The sequence below is a fragment of the Dipodomys spectabilis genome, unplaced genomic scaffold (genome assembly GCF_019054845.1).
Source record: "Dipodomys spectabilis isolate Male_0828 unplaced genomic scaffold, ASM1905484v1 ptg000141l, whole genome shotgun sequence".
In the NCBI taxonomy this organism is placed as follows: Eukaryota; Metazoa; Chordata; class Mammalia; order Rodentia; family Heteromyidae; genus Dipodomys; species Dipodomys spectabilis.
The window spans coordinates 11,391,678-11,408,435 of NW_024870818.1; the positions used below are offsets into that span (position 1 = coordinate 11,391,678).

General features: G+C 38.3%; 1 protein-coding gene across 3 annotated transcripts in view; it reads left to right on the forward strand.

Annotated features, from left to right (window-relative positions):
- The window catches only part of Asb3 (ankyrin repeat and SOCS box containing 3), a 108,387-nt gene that overhangs the window by 39,518 nt on the left and 52,111 nt on the right, over window positions 1–16,758 (forward strand). For all 3 annotated transcript variants that reach the window (XM_042691208.1, XM_042691207.1, XM_042691209.1), the window contains exons 4-5: window positions 14,579–14,691; window positions 15,260–15,395. In XM_042691208.1, coding sequence (XP_042547142.1) covers window positions 14,579–14,691; window positions 15,260–15,395 — 249 coding nt within the window. The remainder of the gene's footprint in view (window positions 1–14,578; window positions 14,692–15,259; window positions 15,396–16,758) is intronic.

Below are 16,758 nucleotides of genomic sequence, written 5' to 3' on the forward strand. Positions count from 1 at the left end.
GCTGGAAGTGGCACTGTAGCTCAGGTGGTAGAGCGCTAGCCTTGAGCTGAAGAGCTGAGGGACAGTGCCTAGGCCCAGAGTTCAGGCCCCATGACTCACAAAAACAAACAAAAACCAAGAAAAACCCACACAAGCCAGGGGCCGGTGGCTTAGGCCTTTGATCCTAGCTACTCAGGAGGCTGAGATCTGAGGATCACAGTTCAAAGCCAGCCCGGGCAGGAAAGTCTATGAGATTCTTATTTCTGATAAATCACCAGAAAACCGAAAAAGGCTATGTGGCTGAAGTGGTAGAGAGCTCACCTTGAGCTGAAGAGCTGAGGGACAGTGCCCAGGCCAAGTTCAAGCCCCACAACCGACAAAAAAAAAAGAAAGAAAAAAAGAACAACAAAAACACAGACCTGAGGTTACTTATAATAAATTAGCAATGTGAAGGAAGGAAGGTTCTCTTATGGCAGTGCAGTTTCCTCCCAGTCACCACCAGATGGCAGCGTAACCACAAGTCCAGGGACATATTGAAGCACCTAAATAGCTTATGAACATTGTTTATAAAAGAGGTAGTGTAAATGGTTATATCTAAAGTAGGCATGCAGTACAGTTGTATAGGAAAATGAAGTACATATTAGCCAAATGGAATACTTGTAGAATTAAAAAAAGTGTAGATGCAATTGAAAAATTGTATTTAATTCAGATATCCTAATAGAATATGTAGGTAATCGCTAAGACCCTGAAATCACCAACTTCCTTCTGTATAGTTAGAGACAATTTGGAGTTTGTGGTTAAATTGTTCATTATAGCTCAGTGGCTATGATATTTCTTCAAATTAATTACTGTCAGAATTTGTCCTTCAAAACCAGAGTGTATTTTCCAGCTTTGATATAGAACTTCTTTCATTGTGATTTGCAACTGGTGCAAATTATTTGTAGCTCTTTTCTAGAATACATAGGTTTGTTAAACATTCAGTAAGGTTTTTAAAAAGTTGCGTTTTTTTAAAAAAACTTTTTGTGGTATGGACTTGGGTTTTGAACTCCAGGTCTTAGAAGGTAAGTACTCTATCATTTCAGCCATATATTCAGCCTGTTTAGCTAGCTTTATTAATTAATTAATTAATTAATTAATTTTTTTGGGTCTGGTTTTGGGGCCTGAACTCTGGGCCTGGGCACTGTCCCTCAGCTCTTCAGCTCAAGGCTAGCGCTCTACCACTTGAGCCACAGCACCACTTCCTGCTTTTTTCTTTTTGCTTATGTGGTGCTGAGGAATCAAATCCAGGGCCTCAAGCATGCAAGGCAAGCGCTCTACCACTGAGCCACCTTCCCAGCCCTTAGCTTTATTTTTTATATATAGTCTGTGCTTCTTCTCTGGTTGGCCTTGGAAGACCATAACCTTGAGTCTTTGCATAGTTGGCATTGAAGATAAGGAACACCGTACCCATCTTGTGTTTAGAGAGGGTCTTGAAAACTTATTTTGCCTAGACTGACCTTGAACTTAAGTCTTCCTATCTCTGCCTAACAAGTATCTATAATTATAAATTTGAGCCACTCTGCCTAGTGCTAAGAATTTATTCTTTAGTAAGTGTTGTATTCAACAATAATCATTGTGTAATATTCCTAGTTAGATTTAGGACTTAGATGTATGTATAGGTCAGCCATGTTTCTTCCAGATGAAATCTTGCTTGGAGTCCAGGCTTTCATGAAACCTTCATGTAAGGTTTGTGACTGGACTTAATATACTCACTCATACCACAACTGAATTTTTTAATGCTGTTGGTATTATGGTATTTTGTTTTTATTTATTTTTTATTGTTTTCCTCAAATAGTTTTACAAAGGGGTTTCAATTTAACATGTTAATTTCTTTGTACATTGTCTCTTGGTCAGTCTCCCCATTCATTATTCTCTTCTCTCATCTATCCCATCCACTCATCTCCTCAAGTTTCCTGCGTTATTTTTCACATATGTATTCTCCCACTGTTTTTGTTACTCAGTGTTGTCTTAGACAAAAGAATACTTCTTCCTTCTAATTTAGGGAATAGAAACTTTTGTTTCTTTAAAAATGTAAAATAAACTTTTTGAAAAGATTCCCAGTGGCATAGCAAATAGGAGAGAGACTTGACAACAGGAGCACATCAAAATAAAAAAAGTAGATAAGAAGAAAACAAAAATAAAAAAGTAGAAAGACAGCCAACAGACTAGGAGAAGATATTTACCAGCAATACATCCGATAAAGGCCTAATATCCAAATTATATAAGGAGCTCAAGAAATTAATCCCTCCTAAAGCTAATAAACCAATCACTAAATGGGCAAAGGAGCTAAGAAAAGAAGAGGTCAGGATAGCAAAGAAACACATGAGAAATACTCAACATCTCTGCCTATCAAGGAAATGCAAATCAAGTGCATGGATGGACCTAGAGCAAATTATGTTAAAAAGAGGTAAGCCACACTCAGGGCAACATGTGGTGCATATTTTCTCTCTCATGTGGAAGCTAGATCCAAAATAACATCACTCTAAAACACACACACACACACACACACACACACACACACACACACACACACACACACACAGAGTGAGACTAACATGTGGTGCATATTTTCTCTCTCATGTGGAAGCTAGATCCAAAATAACATCACTCTAAAACACACACACACACACACACACACACACACACACACACACACACACACACACACACACACACACACACACACACACACAGAGTGAGACTAAAGGAGGATACTCTTAGGGGAACACAAAGGCACATGGCCTGTTCCTCTGATCAGAAAACAATATTTATTGAAATGTACTCCAGGAAATTGAAATGAGAGTTTTTTTTTTATGTTTTTGTCTTCTTTTTGTCTTGTTTGTTGATTTATCTGTCTTTGGAAGGGTAAGAGGGGGCACCTGATTGGAGGACCAATGGTGAACAAATATAAGAGCGGTATTCATTAGATACTATGTGGAAAATGAACTATACAACTTGTGGGTGAGAATGGGAGGGAAAAACTAGGAGAGTGATGGAAGTAGTGAGATTGCTCAAAAAGAAATGTACTCATATCTGACTTATATAACTGTACCTACTTTATAGTAACAATAAAAAACAGAAATGTAAAATGTTTCCTAGACATTGTAGGAAATGATAAAGCATACTTTTTAACAGATCTCTTTCATATTATAAAACAATCTGTTGTTGCTGGAGGGGCTGGGTTACAATGCTCTGGACTTAGATTTTCTTCTCTGTCAGCTGGATGAAGTCTTAAAAATACATCTCCATATTTCCTATACACAGAGTTCTGTCTTCCAAGGTGGAGTGAAATTACTTTCTTCTTGGATTGATTGATTGATTTTAGTGTACTGTGGTTTGAACACATTACTTTCTTCTTTGATTGATTGATTGATTTTAGTGTACTGTGGTTTGAACACCTTCCTGCTCCTTCTCTTTTCTTGGAAAAACTCAAAGCCTGGCATTCTCCTATTTGAGCCACATCTCCAGTCCTCTTACTTATTCTTCCTCCTGCCCTCCCCCTCTTTTTCTCTTAGTTATTCTTTTCTTTTCCTTTTTTTCTTTTTTTTTTTTTTTGTCGTGGGGCTTGAACTCTGGGCCTGAGTGCTGTCCCTCAGCATTTCAGCCCAAGGTGAGTACTCTACCACTTGAGCCACAGTGCCACTTCCCGTTTTCTGGAATTCAGAATATTCAGAGATTGGGTGCCGTCTCTTATCTATTTTGGAGATTAAAGTTTCATGGACTTTTCTGCCTGGGCTGGCTTTGAACTGTGATCCTCAGATCTCAGCTTTCTGAGTAGGTAGGATTACAGGCGTGAGCCACCAGCACCTGGCTCTCTCAATTATTCTTTATCCTTGGCCTCTGGCCTGTATTGGGTGCCAATGTAATACAAGATACTATGATTCTTCTTCTTCTTCTTTTTTTTAGAAACCCTTGGAACATTTCTTGGTTGTAGAATGACCCATTTCCATTCTCTCACTAAACATTCACTATAAGACAGGCCACACTTAATGGCCTGTATCTAATATCAGGTAAGTATCAGGTGTGTGGCTATTCTAAGCTAAATCTTAAGCTTTTTAGGTAAAGTAAGTGTTGTCCAGAAAAGACTGGAAATATCATCTGTTTGTACTGTCCGTTATCATAGTTACTAGCCATGTGTAACCTTTTTACTTTTTGTTCTTTGTGCCAGGCCTGGGGCTTGAATTCAGAGATTGAGTGCTAGCTCTCATCTTTTTTGCTCAAAGCTAGCCTTCTATCACTTGAGCTACGGCTCCACTTCTGGCTTTTTGGTGGTTGATTCAAGATAAAAGTCTCACAGACTTTTCTAACTAGGCTAGCTTCAGAGATCCTTAGATCTTTAGCCTTCTGAGTAGCTAGGATCACATCATATAACTCTTGAGAATTTAGGACAGTTTGAGGAATTTGAATTTCATTTTCATTAACTTGAATGTAGCCACGCATTGCTAGTGACTTTTGTATGAGAGGATGTGGTTCTAGATAGCAACAGAATGAGTATAGTTTTTCTTAAACTATAAGAACAGTAATCCTTTTGATCTGAAAAGTGGGCCTTCTCTGCTCTTGCATGTGCTCCTGTGTGAGTTCCACAAGGGAAGGTAAGGGAGCAAAGAAAAATCACTTTGGTCAATCACTTGCTCCTCTCTGGGCTGGTAGATATCACAGCTGGATTTCCCTCAGACTCCTCTGTAGATTGAGTAATTATTAGGCTACTATACTATTAGACTTTGTTCCTGATAGTGAGGACTTTCCATTTAATTGAGGATAATATAGTAAGTAGAAATTCAATATAACTTATAGTATGAGCCATAAGCAGTACAAAGTACAGATTAGTTCTATCTTAATTATTGTTATTATTTTACTGTGCATTCATCCACTTGTTTTCTTTTATCTTCTTTCTGTTTCTTTAGAGTTTAAAGCATTTAAAAGTTATATAAAGTATGACTTTAATACTACTAAGTAGGACAGCATTTAGCTATATTTTGTATAGATATGTTTTTGGAAATTCAGATTATATAGTATATACATTACCATATTTCAGGTACTCATAGTAGCTTGTAAATTCCCATTTTGGAATTCTCTTGAGAATTTGTCAATTCTTTTTGTTTTCTGAATTTGTAGACAGTTTCAAACATACACAAAAGTATATAGAAAGATGTAATTGCTGTATTCCTAATACTCAACTTCAGTAACGATCAATTCATTGCCAGTGTTGTTTCAGTTACAGCCTTACTCACTGTCTCAGAACCTTAATAATTTTTTTTGAGACTGGGTCTTTACATGTAGCCTAGGCTTGCCTCTTAAGTGGAGAGCCTCATGAGTCTCCTGAGATTATAGGCATAATGGTACACACTGACTCATAATTCAAAACAAAAATATCCATGTACATATCTCTACTAAAGAAAATACCTAAAATGATAATCTTATTAACATTGTATATCCAGTTAGTATTCAGATTGATCTGTGTGTGTGTGTGTGTGTGTGTGTGTGTGTGTGTGTGTGTGTATGTGTGTTTGTGTGTGTGTGGTGTATTCCTCATTTTGTTGAAATTGAGATTCAAATAAGGGCTATTTGATATCATTAGTTAATATGTCGCTTACACGACATAGTATAGTACTTTATCAGTTCTGCCTGTGTACACTGTTTGTTATCTGTCCATATATTGATTGTTGAATGGATGAGATCCCAGTGATGTTTTAACATCTGACAGTATTGGTAGTGGTGTTTTAAAGGAATCAATTTTCCTTTGTTCTCCAGATGCCTCCTTGTGCTCAGAGTATTATTAAAGTGAATTCAGCACACACTACTCATAGATTCTGATAGGGAGAGATGGTGATGATGTTACTGCTGATTTCAACAACAGTAGAAGAGGACTTAGAGTTTCATGCTTCTGAGATGCCTGGCCCTAATGCATTTATTCCCAGTGAATTATTCCTTTCTCCTCCTCCTCTGCCCTCCATCACCCAGAATATTCTGTGGTATATATATCATGTACATGCATATCCTGATTATCATGTGAGAATCTGTGTTATTTGATAATCACAGCTATTATTTACAACCACTTGAATTTTAAAAAGTTTGTTGAGGAAAAGAAAATTTGATTCCTAAACTACAAATAAATATACAGGGATGGTATACTTTCAAGTTTAATAACTATGTTCTTTTAATGAAAAGCTCTCTAACATTACCATAGTGATTCAGTTGCTGAAGTATTTTATTATTTGTTATTTTACTCTTGGCCTCTAGGATATTCAGTTATAATAGTCATTGCCTGTAAGCAGATATACACATTCCAAAATTACGTGAGTAAAAATTACTAGTATCATCATCATCATCATCATCATCATCATCATCTTTGTTGGTGTTTGATCCTCAGAGTGATGATACTGAGAATAGTAGATTCTTTTAAGAGGTGGAACTGAATGGGAATTTTAAGTTCTTGGGGGTGTGCCCTCAAAGAGGACAACTCTTTCCTCTTTCTATTTTGTTTCACTTCCTGGCTACAAGTTGAGCAGTTTTGTTTAGCTATGTGCCTCCAGCATGGTGTTCTTACCATAAGCCTAAAGCAGTAGGGGCCATCTGATTGTGGACTCAAACCTTCAAAGCTGTGAGCCAAAATATACCATTGTTTATTCCATGCCTTCTCTCTGTGATGGGCAGTATGTATGTAAGGTCTGCACTGGGACACCTCCCTACCTCTTGGCTAAGTTTCTGCCCAGTATCTGTTACCTAGGTAACTGGCAGACCTGGAAGCAGTCACCTTCTGCTCCTGCTAGGTCACATCCTCGGCCACCTCTGGTCATATGCCTCCCTTCTGACCTTAGGAGGGTCCCAGACCCTGAGGTCACATCCAGATCCAGTGTGGCCATACCTTTCCCCCACCTGGCCACACCTCTTCCTGGCCTTGGCCTAGATAAGTCCTGGTCCAGGGGTGGATTACCTTTTCTTTTTCAGCTATGCCTCTCCACCAAGCACGGTGGTGACAGCAGTTTGGTAAATAAACTTCTTCTCCTGCCTGAGTAGCAAGAGATATCTCTTCATCGGCTACCTAATGAAACCACCTATTTAATATACCTTACAGTGTACATGGGTGAGCATGCCTTTTTAATGGATAAAGTAGCCAATGGAAGATTGAATCTGACTCCCTGTATTTAAAAGTAGGGGGACTTTAAACTTTTATTGAAGACTTCCTTCTTTTATTGAAACATAATATATAATCTGTAGTGCCAAAAGTTTATGGAATAAGTTATCACAAACTGAGTACACCCATTTATAGCACTCAGCTGAATAAACCAACTACTGTATTCCAGGAATTCCCTACATGTTCACTTCTAGTCACTTCATACCATGCCATTCCTGGAAGTGGTTAGGGAATCATTCAGGTAAAAGTGAAAATTAAAGTCTTAGTTTATTTATGTATTTATTTATGTTGGTCGTGGGGCTTGAACTCTGGGCCTGGCTCTGTCCCTCAGCTCTTCAGCTCAAGGCTAGTGCTCTACCACTTGAGCCACAGAGTCACTTCCAGTTTTCTGAGTGGTTTATTGGAGATAAGAGTCTCTCCAACTTTCTACCCCGGGTATCTTTGAACAGCAATACTCAGATCTCAGCCTCCTGAGTAGCTAGAATAACAGGCATGAGCCACTGGCTCCCGGCTATGAAAATTGAAGTTTTAGAATTGAGCAAATTTATTCATGGAGAGTGTCTAAAGTAAAGGAATAAAAAATAAGAGTTGAGGCCTAAATCTTGGTGCATCATCACATTTTGAGACTACAGGTACTGTAGTTTGAGTATGTCACCCAAGGGTTCATATATTGGGAGTTTGTTCCCCAGTGTGACAATGTGAGAGAGGTGGAGTTTAGCGAGAGGTCATTTAGAATATTGCCCTTGGAAGGAATGAAATTTATAATTCTAATGACATTCTCAATTGGTTTCCTCAAGACTGATGGGTTATAAAAGAATGAACCTGGCCTCTTGCTGTACTCTGGCATCATGTTTCAGCATGTGATCTCTCACTCATACTCCTGACTAATGCTATTCAACAGGACATTCTCACCAAAGCAAGCCAGTGTTGACACTATGCCCTTGAACCTCTAGAAAGCAATCAGTATCTAGTATTTTGTTACAGAAACAAAAAAACGAGAGAAAATTGTGAAACTATAAGACTACCATTGAGAAGAAAGTTGATACAAAGAAGCATGTAGAGTTTGGGTGTAGCTCAGGTGATAAGGGTGATGATTGTAGTTTCAAACAAATTATGGAGTAAACTTTGATATTTGTGGATAGGGTAATATAGAAGTAGAAATTTTTATTTCTCATTTATTTCTGTGTTTTTAGTACCTAGAATATTGCTTGGCATATTGTAGGCACTTTGTAAATATTTGTTGACTGAATATATGAGTGGAAAAATGGAGCAATTGAATGTCGATTCAAGAAGTATACTCTTTGGGGGAAGTTTAAAGGTAAAAAAAGAAAGGAAAGGAAAATTGTACATTGATAAGAGTTATGGGAGTTTTGTTTTGTTTTTATTTTTTTCATTTTTATTCTTATTTTATGAAGCCTTGTGGTTGCAGGTAGTCTATCACTGGTCATGCTCCCTGCCTTTTTGCTTTATTTTTTGGATAGGGTTTTGTGCTTATGCCTAAGCTGGCTTGGAATGCCATCCTGTTTATGCTTTATGCATAGGTGGGATGACAAGTGTGAACTGTGGTACCCAGTCTTCCTTAAACCTTGATCCTTCTGATCTCTGCTTCTGGAGTAGGTAGGACTATGAGCCACTATGCTCAGTCTGTTTGTAAAATTTATTTATTGGTAGTACTGGAGACTGAACTCCAGTTCCTCTTGCAAGGCCAGGGATTCTACCACTTGAGCCATTTTCCATTGGTATCTTCCAAGTAGTGGCTTACTTTATGCTTAGGCTCGCCAGGGCTGTGATCTTCATACTTCTACTTCTCTATATTGCTGGGGACAACAGGCACCTGCCAAGCACCCAGCGATTATGTTTCTTCTGTAGAGGTAACAGGTGTGTCCCACCACAGCAAGACATTGAGATGGATTTTTAAGGCAGTTTTATGCCTGGGCTGGCCTTGAACTATGATTTCCCAATCTTTACCTCCCAAGTAGCTAGGATAACAGAATTGAGCTACTGTATCTAGCTTATTTGTTTACTTTTTAATGTGTGATTTTTATTTTGTTTTTAAATTAACTTTTCATTACCATGCATTAGTAGTACAAAAGTTTCTTCTGTAACTTTCCCACATATGTATATAATGCATCCTAGTTAATCTCATCACCTTTATCACTGCCCTTTTCCTGTTCCCTTCTTAAAATAATTACAAGCTTTTTTTGTTCTTTATTCTCTTCCTCTTCCTCCTCCCTCCCCCCGCCCCCCCTTCCTCCTGCTCCTTCTCTTCCTTTTCTTTCTGCCTGAGACTTGGACTCAAACTCAGTACCTGCTGCTTTTGATTATTGGCTAATGCTCTACCAACTGAGCCATGCCTCCAGCCCCTTACTCTATTCTTTTTTCTTTTTCTGGTCATGGGGCTTGAACTCTCAGTCTGGGTGCTGTCCCTCAGATCTTCAGCTTAAGGCTAATGCTCTGCTACTTGAGCCACAGTGCCACTTCCAGTATTCTGAGTGGTTTATTGAAGATAAGAGTCTCACGGACTTTCCTGCCTCTTCTGGCTTTGAGCCTCAGATCTCAGCCTCCTGAGTAGCTAGGATTATAGCCGTGAGCCACTGGTGCCCGGCTTTTGCTCTAGTCTTGTATTTGCAAATAAACTGCTTTAAGTAATATTGATCCTAATTTACCTTTTTAAATTAGCATCTGTCTGTCTGTCTGTCTATCTCTCTCTCTCTCTCTCTCTCTCTATCTATCTATCATTTTTCCTGGCACTACTGGAGTTTGAACTTAAAGCCTTACTGCTAAGTAGTCTCCACTAATCCTTGTTTATTTATTTTTGTGACACACCTCTACCTACCTGAATTTTCTTTTAAAAAATTAAAAAAAAAATCTTATTAAGTAGCTGTACAAAGAAGTTACAACTCCATATGTCAGGTTATGAGTACATTACTTCTTGATCAATGCCACCCCTATCATTCTCCATTTCCTCCCTCCTATCCCTACCCTCAAGTTATGTAGTTCAATTTTTATTTAATGTACAATGAATATAATGACTGAATTTGTTCATCCTTGCTCCCTCCATTCATGTGTGCCAGCCTATTATTTGTTTATATTTATTTTTGTGCCAGTCCTGGGGCTTGAACTCAGGGATCAGATGCTATTCCAGAGCTTCTTATGCTCAAGGCTAGCTCTCTACCGTTTGACCCACAGCTTCACTTCTGACTTTTTTTTTTTGGTCTAGTGGAGATAAAGAATCTCCTGGGCTTCTTCTGTCATTCTCAGATCTCATCCTTCTGAGTAGCCAGGATTATAGGTGTGAGTCACTGGTTCCTGGCTTTGTTTATTTATTTAAAATTTTATTGTAAAGATGATGTATAGAGGGGTTACAGTTATATAAGTCAAGTAAAGAGTACGTTTCTGTTTGTTTATTTTTAATGAAAGAAAACCTTAGATTTTCCTGGGAATTGTGAACAGGTTTAGACCAGTTTACAATATGCTAGTAGACTCAATAGAGAAGGGATGATGAAAACAAACTCAGGCATAGAAGGTATAGAATTGGGATTATAGCACAGGCCAAACAATAAAGAGGAGGAAGCCTGATGCTTCTCTGGACATAGGAAAGAACTGGAATAAGTGAACTGTTTCTACACAGAATGCCGTGTAAATACTAGTATGCAGTGCATTCCTACCAAGTGGTAGTTTCAGTTGGGTGAGCTAATTTGCTGTTGTTACTGACATGCTTCTCATTTCTCTATCTCACAGCTCTCAAAGCAGAGGCACTTATAATTCTTTGTGGTCCTTCTCCAGCCTTTCTCTTTCAGATTTGTCCCCCCCTGTCCCCACAGTACACTCAGTGCTTAAATGGCTGACTCTGTTCCTGGGAAAGATTTGCACTGTCTGGATGCTGGGCAGTCTCTAACAGGTTTTTGCAGGTGTTTTTCTCAGAATTGTTGAGAAAATAGGTTTGCAGGAAACAATCACTTGCTTTTTAGAAGCACACCCATGCCCCAGTTTGATAAAGACAAAGTTACTGTACCTATTATCCAAATGTCTAGTATGTGAGTGAGTGAGTGAGTGAGTGTGTGTGTGTGTATACTCCTGGTCTTGAACTTGCTATGTAGGCAACTGAGTATGTAGGCAACTATGTACCACTGAGCCATTTCTCCAGTTTTTTTTTTTTTTTTTTTTTTTGCCAGTCCTGGAAATGCTTGAACTCAGGGCCTGGGGCACTGTCCTTGAGCTTCTTTTGCTGAAGGCTCGCACTCTACCACTTCAGCCACAGCTTCACTTCCGGCTTTTTCTGTTTATGTGGTACTGAGGAATTGATGCATACTAGGCAAGCACTTTACCAGTAAGCCACATTGCTAGCCTTTGTTTTTGCCAAACAGATTTGAACAGAGAGCCTTGTGCTTATTAGGTGGGCATTCTTCCACTTGAGCCACACCTCTATCTCAACTTTAATTTTTTGGACAGAGTCTCACGGTTTACAAGCCATTCTGGACTACAAATCTATTTGTGCCTTTTGTGTAGTTGGATGATAGATACAAGCTACTGTGCCCTTTAATTTTATTTTATTTTTATTGAGATGATAATCTCACCAACTTTTTGCCCAGGCTGGCCTTGAACTGTGATCTTGATGTCTACCTTCTGAGTAGCAGAGATTATGGACATGACACTCCACTTAGTGCCTTTCTATTGTTATGATTCTATTGTTGTTGATTCTCATATCCTGCCTCTTACTGTAGTAGAAGACAAAGAATTACTGTATGCTTGAAATGGAAAGTAAAACAAAACAAACAACCTTGCTTGTTTTTTTGTTTTTTTTTTTGGGTCTGGTCTTGAGGCCTGAACTCTGGGCCTGGGTGCTGTCCTTCAGCTCTTCAGCTCAAGGCTAGCGCTCTACCACTTGAGCCACAGTGCCACTTCCGGCTTTTTTCTTTTTGCTTATGTGGTGTTGAGGAATCGAACCCAGGGCCTCAGGCATGCAAAGCAAGCGCTCTACCACTGAGCCATCTTCCCAGCCCCAACCTTGCTTGTTTTTAAACTTTTTCCCATACCCAAGCACATGAAAGTAGATCTTCTTAGATCATCTTAGCTCCCTCTAGTATAGCTACTGCTGTCTTCAAATTTTCACCTTAAAGGAATAATTTATCACCCTCACATCTGTGCTATGCATAACACATCTTTATTAGCTAATGTTTCATGACTGTGTATGTGTGTATTTATTTTGTGTAGTACTCTATTGTGACCTCTTTATACAGGGAATGTATTCCAAGATGTTGAGTGGATGCCTGTATTCACATTAAAGTACTGAACGTGTGTGTATATGTATATGTGTGTATATATACATATAGCTATCTCTCTCTATAAAGTACATATGTACATATATATACACCCACCTATGATAGAGCTTAATTTATATGCAGTAAGATATTACAATAACAACGAATATAAAAATCACAAGGCTCCTGAGTGACTAAAACATATATGTGTGGGTAGATATTCTGGACATAGGGAAACTTCACTTCCTGAGTATCAGGAGGGAATAGGATAATATAAGATTTTTATTACATATCACAACAACATGTACTTTTAAACTAAGGTAGCTGTTGGCTCATACTTTTAATCCTAGCTACTCAGGAGACTGGGATCTGAAGATTATGGTCCAAAGCCAGCCCAGGCAGGAAAGTTTGTGAGACTCTTTTATCTCCAATTAACCACCAGAAAACCGAAAGTAGAGATATTGGCTCAAAGTGATAGAGTACTAGCCTTGAGCAAAAGATTTCAGGATAGAGCCCAGGCCCTGGGTTCAAGCCTCATGACCTACCAAGAAAAAAAAGAAAGCAAACAAACAAAAAAACTCAATGCAGCTTCTATTTAACACTTTGGGACTGCTGTTGACTGTAGTAATGAAGACTGCAGAAGGAAACCTTGGATAAGGAGGACTGATAGGCTTTATTCTTGCATTCTGTTTTTCGTTAATTCCATGCTTAAGCTTCCCCAGGATTGCTGCCACCTTCAGCAAGGTGAGGTTTTGTGGTAGATGAGGCTGCAAAGCTTAACCCAGCTTGCCTGTTGCATCATTTCAGTAACACATTCTCCAGATAACATATACCTATATTAGTATGTCCATTTCTTAATCAAATATGACCAATAGACTATTAGTTTAGACTAAACATATACTTTCTAATGTTAAATTACATATGCAAAGGAAAATAGGATAACTTTTTTTTTTTTCCCGGTCATGGGGCTTGAACTCTGGGCTTGGGAGCTGTCCCTGCGCTCTTCAGCTCAAGGCGAGCACTCTACTGTTTGAGCCACTTCTGGTTTTCTAGTAGTTTATTGGAGATAAGAGTCTTATGGACTTTCCTGCCAGGTCGGGCTTTGAACTGTGATCTTCAGATCTCAGCCTCCTAAATAGTTACGATTACAGGCATGAGCCACTGGCACCTGGCTTAGGATAACTTCTATGCATACCTTTTGGAGTTATCTCTAGGCATATATGCCATCCTTCATAGGATAGTACAGAAGTATGAGTGATTAGTTTTAGTAGTTTTAGTTGATTGTGGGGCTTGAACTTGGGGCCTGGGCACTCTCCCTGAACTTTTGTGCTCAAGGCTAATGTTCTATTACTTTGAGCCATTTTATATTTTTGTGTTTTTAGTTTTTTGCCAGTCCATGGGGCTTGAACTCTGGGCCTGGGAGCTGTCCCTCAGCCCTTCAGCTCAAGGTAGCGCTCTACTACTTGAGCCACAGTGCCCATTCCAGCCTTTTCTGCTTATGTGGTGCTGAGGAATCGAACCCAGGGCCTCAAGCACACAAGGCAAGCACTCTGCCACTGAACCACCTTCCCAGCCTCATCTTCTTTTATCCTTTTTGTTATCCCAAAGCCCTCTGGCTGGTACTTACTCCCTTCTCCAAACAGAGCCAATTTCTCTTTCCTCACCCATTCCCCTAAGAAAATAATAAAATAATTTTAGCAATGATTGTTGCTTATAATAATAAAAGAATTCCAAGATGCAGAACTGGCCTTCACTTTTTGAGAGTACTCTTGTCATTTGTGATAAAATGGTAATAGCAAGGCTTTCAACCTTTTTGAAGCTCTTTTTCCAGACTAGTACTTTTTTTTAAAAACTCTGTCCACCTCCCCAGGTGCATTTTAAACAAACTATAGCCATATAGATTCCATTATCAGAAAATAAATATTTGCCTTTTGGCTTCTATTTCCTCTTGTCTTTTAACATACATTTGAAAATAGTGTGGCTGTAGACAGAAAGGATTAGGTGTATGTAAATGGGTTTGTGCTAAGCCAGTCACGGTAAATGTTCAGGAATGATCACAGCATTATGAGTTCTGAGGTGAATAAATGATAAGAACATCACGAGTGTCCAGTTTTACAAATGTACCTTTTTGCTGACAGTGATTTTTGTGACTACTGTATTCCAGCTGTTGAAAATGGACAGATAGATGTGTTAAGGCTGTTGCTTCGACATGGAGCAAATGTTAATGGATCTCATTCTATGTGTGGATGGAACTCTTTGCACCAGGCTGCTTTCCAGGTAATCTCTGAATTTATTATTTCATTTCCATGTAAATTGTGTGTTTTACCCCTTTAAGATGACAGTTTTATACGGTTTTTGCTTCCTACTTGCCTATGATTTATGATGGTTAGTGCAGCACAGAAAAGGCAGTCTAAATGCTAATGATCATTCTGAATATGCTGTAGTAGCTGTAGCAGCTTTGGGCTATAGGGATTACCTAAGTTTTTAAAATCTTGATAGCATAGTTAAGAAATCATCTGAATATTTGTGATATAAATGGTAAAATGTAGTGGCTTATTTTATGATAGTGTGTTAAGAAGCTGTGATTATTCCTTAGTGCTTGGGTTAGAAAAATATTTTTGCAGGACTTTGTAAGGATTATAATGCCAAGAGATCACTAATTAACATATTTATATTTAATGGGTTAATTAGAGATAGATAATAGTCTGATTGGTTCCTTCTTCCCCAACCAGTACTACAATACTGTTTTGTTTTTCTTCAAAAAGGAATTCAGAAAATGCAATAAGAAAAAATGCCTTCTATTTTCTTTGTTTTCATTTATTTAAAATCTGAATCTGTGCTTTAGGGAAATGCTGAAATAATAAAATTGCTCCTTAGAAAGGGAGCAAATAAGGAATGTCAGGATGACTTTGGAATCACAGCTTTATTTGTGGCTGCACAGTATGGCAAGATAGAAAGCTTGAGAATACTTATTTCATCAGGTAAGATTAATTCATTAGCCTTTGTACTGCTATGATCATGACTTTTAACTTCATATATTTGTTGGAAGAGTCATTTTTGATTTAAGTATAAATCAGTTTATAATATATGGTTTTATATGAGTGGTAAATGAGAAATATACAAGTTGATTTATGAGCCTGGTTATTGTCTATTACTAGCAATGCAATGCACAGCTACTAATTTATCTGAGTAGTAACATAATGATCTATCACTAGGGCAGGTTTATTGGCAAATTGAGTGATGACGCTGTTGTTTTCTATAGGGACCAGAGCACTTAACAACTTCTAGGGTACAAGTGTGGTGTGGGCTTATTTTATTAGGTCGTTAATTAGTGCATTAAACTTTTTGAGTTGCACGTTTTGATACTCATCTAATTATTTAAATGGGTTTATTTCAAAGCATATTTATACCTTATTATGCTAATAGCAACAGAAACCTATGATGGTGTTGAGATGGTATTCTTAGTTTATGTGACACTTCTGAGATGAGAAATGTTTATTGTATTATTGTAAATATTATTGTATATTGTAAAGCCCTCCCATATAATGTATCTGCTTCCTTGCTGCTAAACTGTTGAACATAGGTAAGGGAGAGGAATACCATGACATATGCTGGCAGGGAAGTTTTCATTCTATATCTGGACTTTAAAATTTTACTTCTTTTTTTTTTTATTGTGGAAATACCGAATAGAGGGGTTACAATTACATGGGCAAGATAATGAGTACATTTCTTATCAAGCATTGTTGTCTCCTCCTTTGTTTCCCCTTCCTATTCCCCCCCCCCCCCCCCCCCCCCCCCCCCGCCAAAGTTGTAAAGTTCGTTTTTCAACATAACGACTACTATATTACTTTCATACAGACAAAACAAAAGTTTATTCAAACACAGGGCACATGTTTTATTCCTTCTTCTTATAAACCTTCAAATACTTAAGTCAGTGTAGTAAAAGAAATTTTCAGAAAGTAAAAAAACAAACAAACATTCATTAAATGCCAGTTTGTTTGTTATAAATAAAGTATCTATGTATCTTTTTTTATTTTTGTTGGTCATGGGGTCTGAACTCTGGGCCTAGGCGCTGTCCCTCAACTCTTTCGTTCAAGGCTAGCACTCTACCATTTGAGCACAGCGCCACTTCTGGCTTTTTCTGCTTATGTGGTGCTGAGGAACTGAACCCAGCCCTCATGCATGCAAGGCAAGCACTCTATCACTGAGCCACCTTCCCAGCCCCTCTATGTATCTTTTTTTGAAAAATTTTATTATTAATTTTTCATTGGAATTATAGAAGTGATGTACAGAGGGTTTACAGTTACATGAGTCAGGTAATGAGTGCATGTATATTCGTTCATA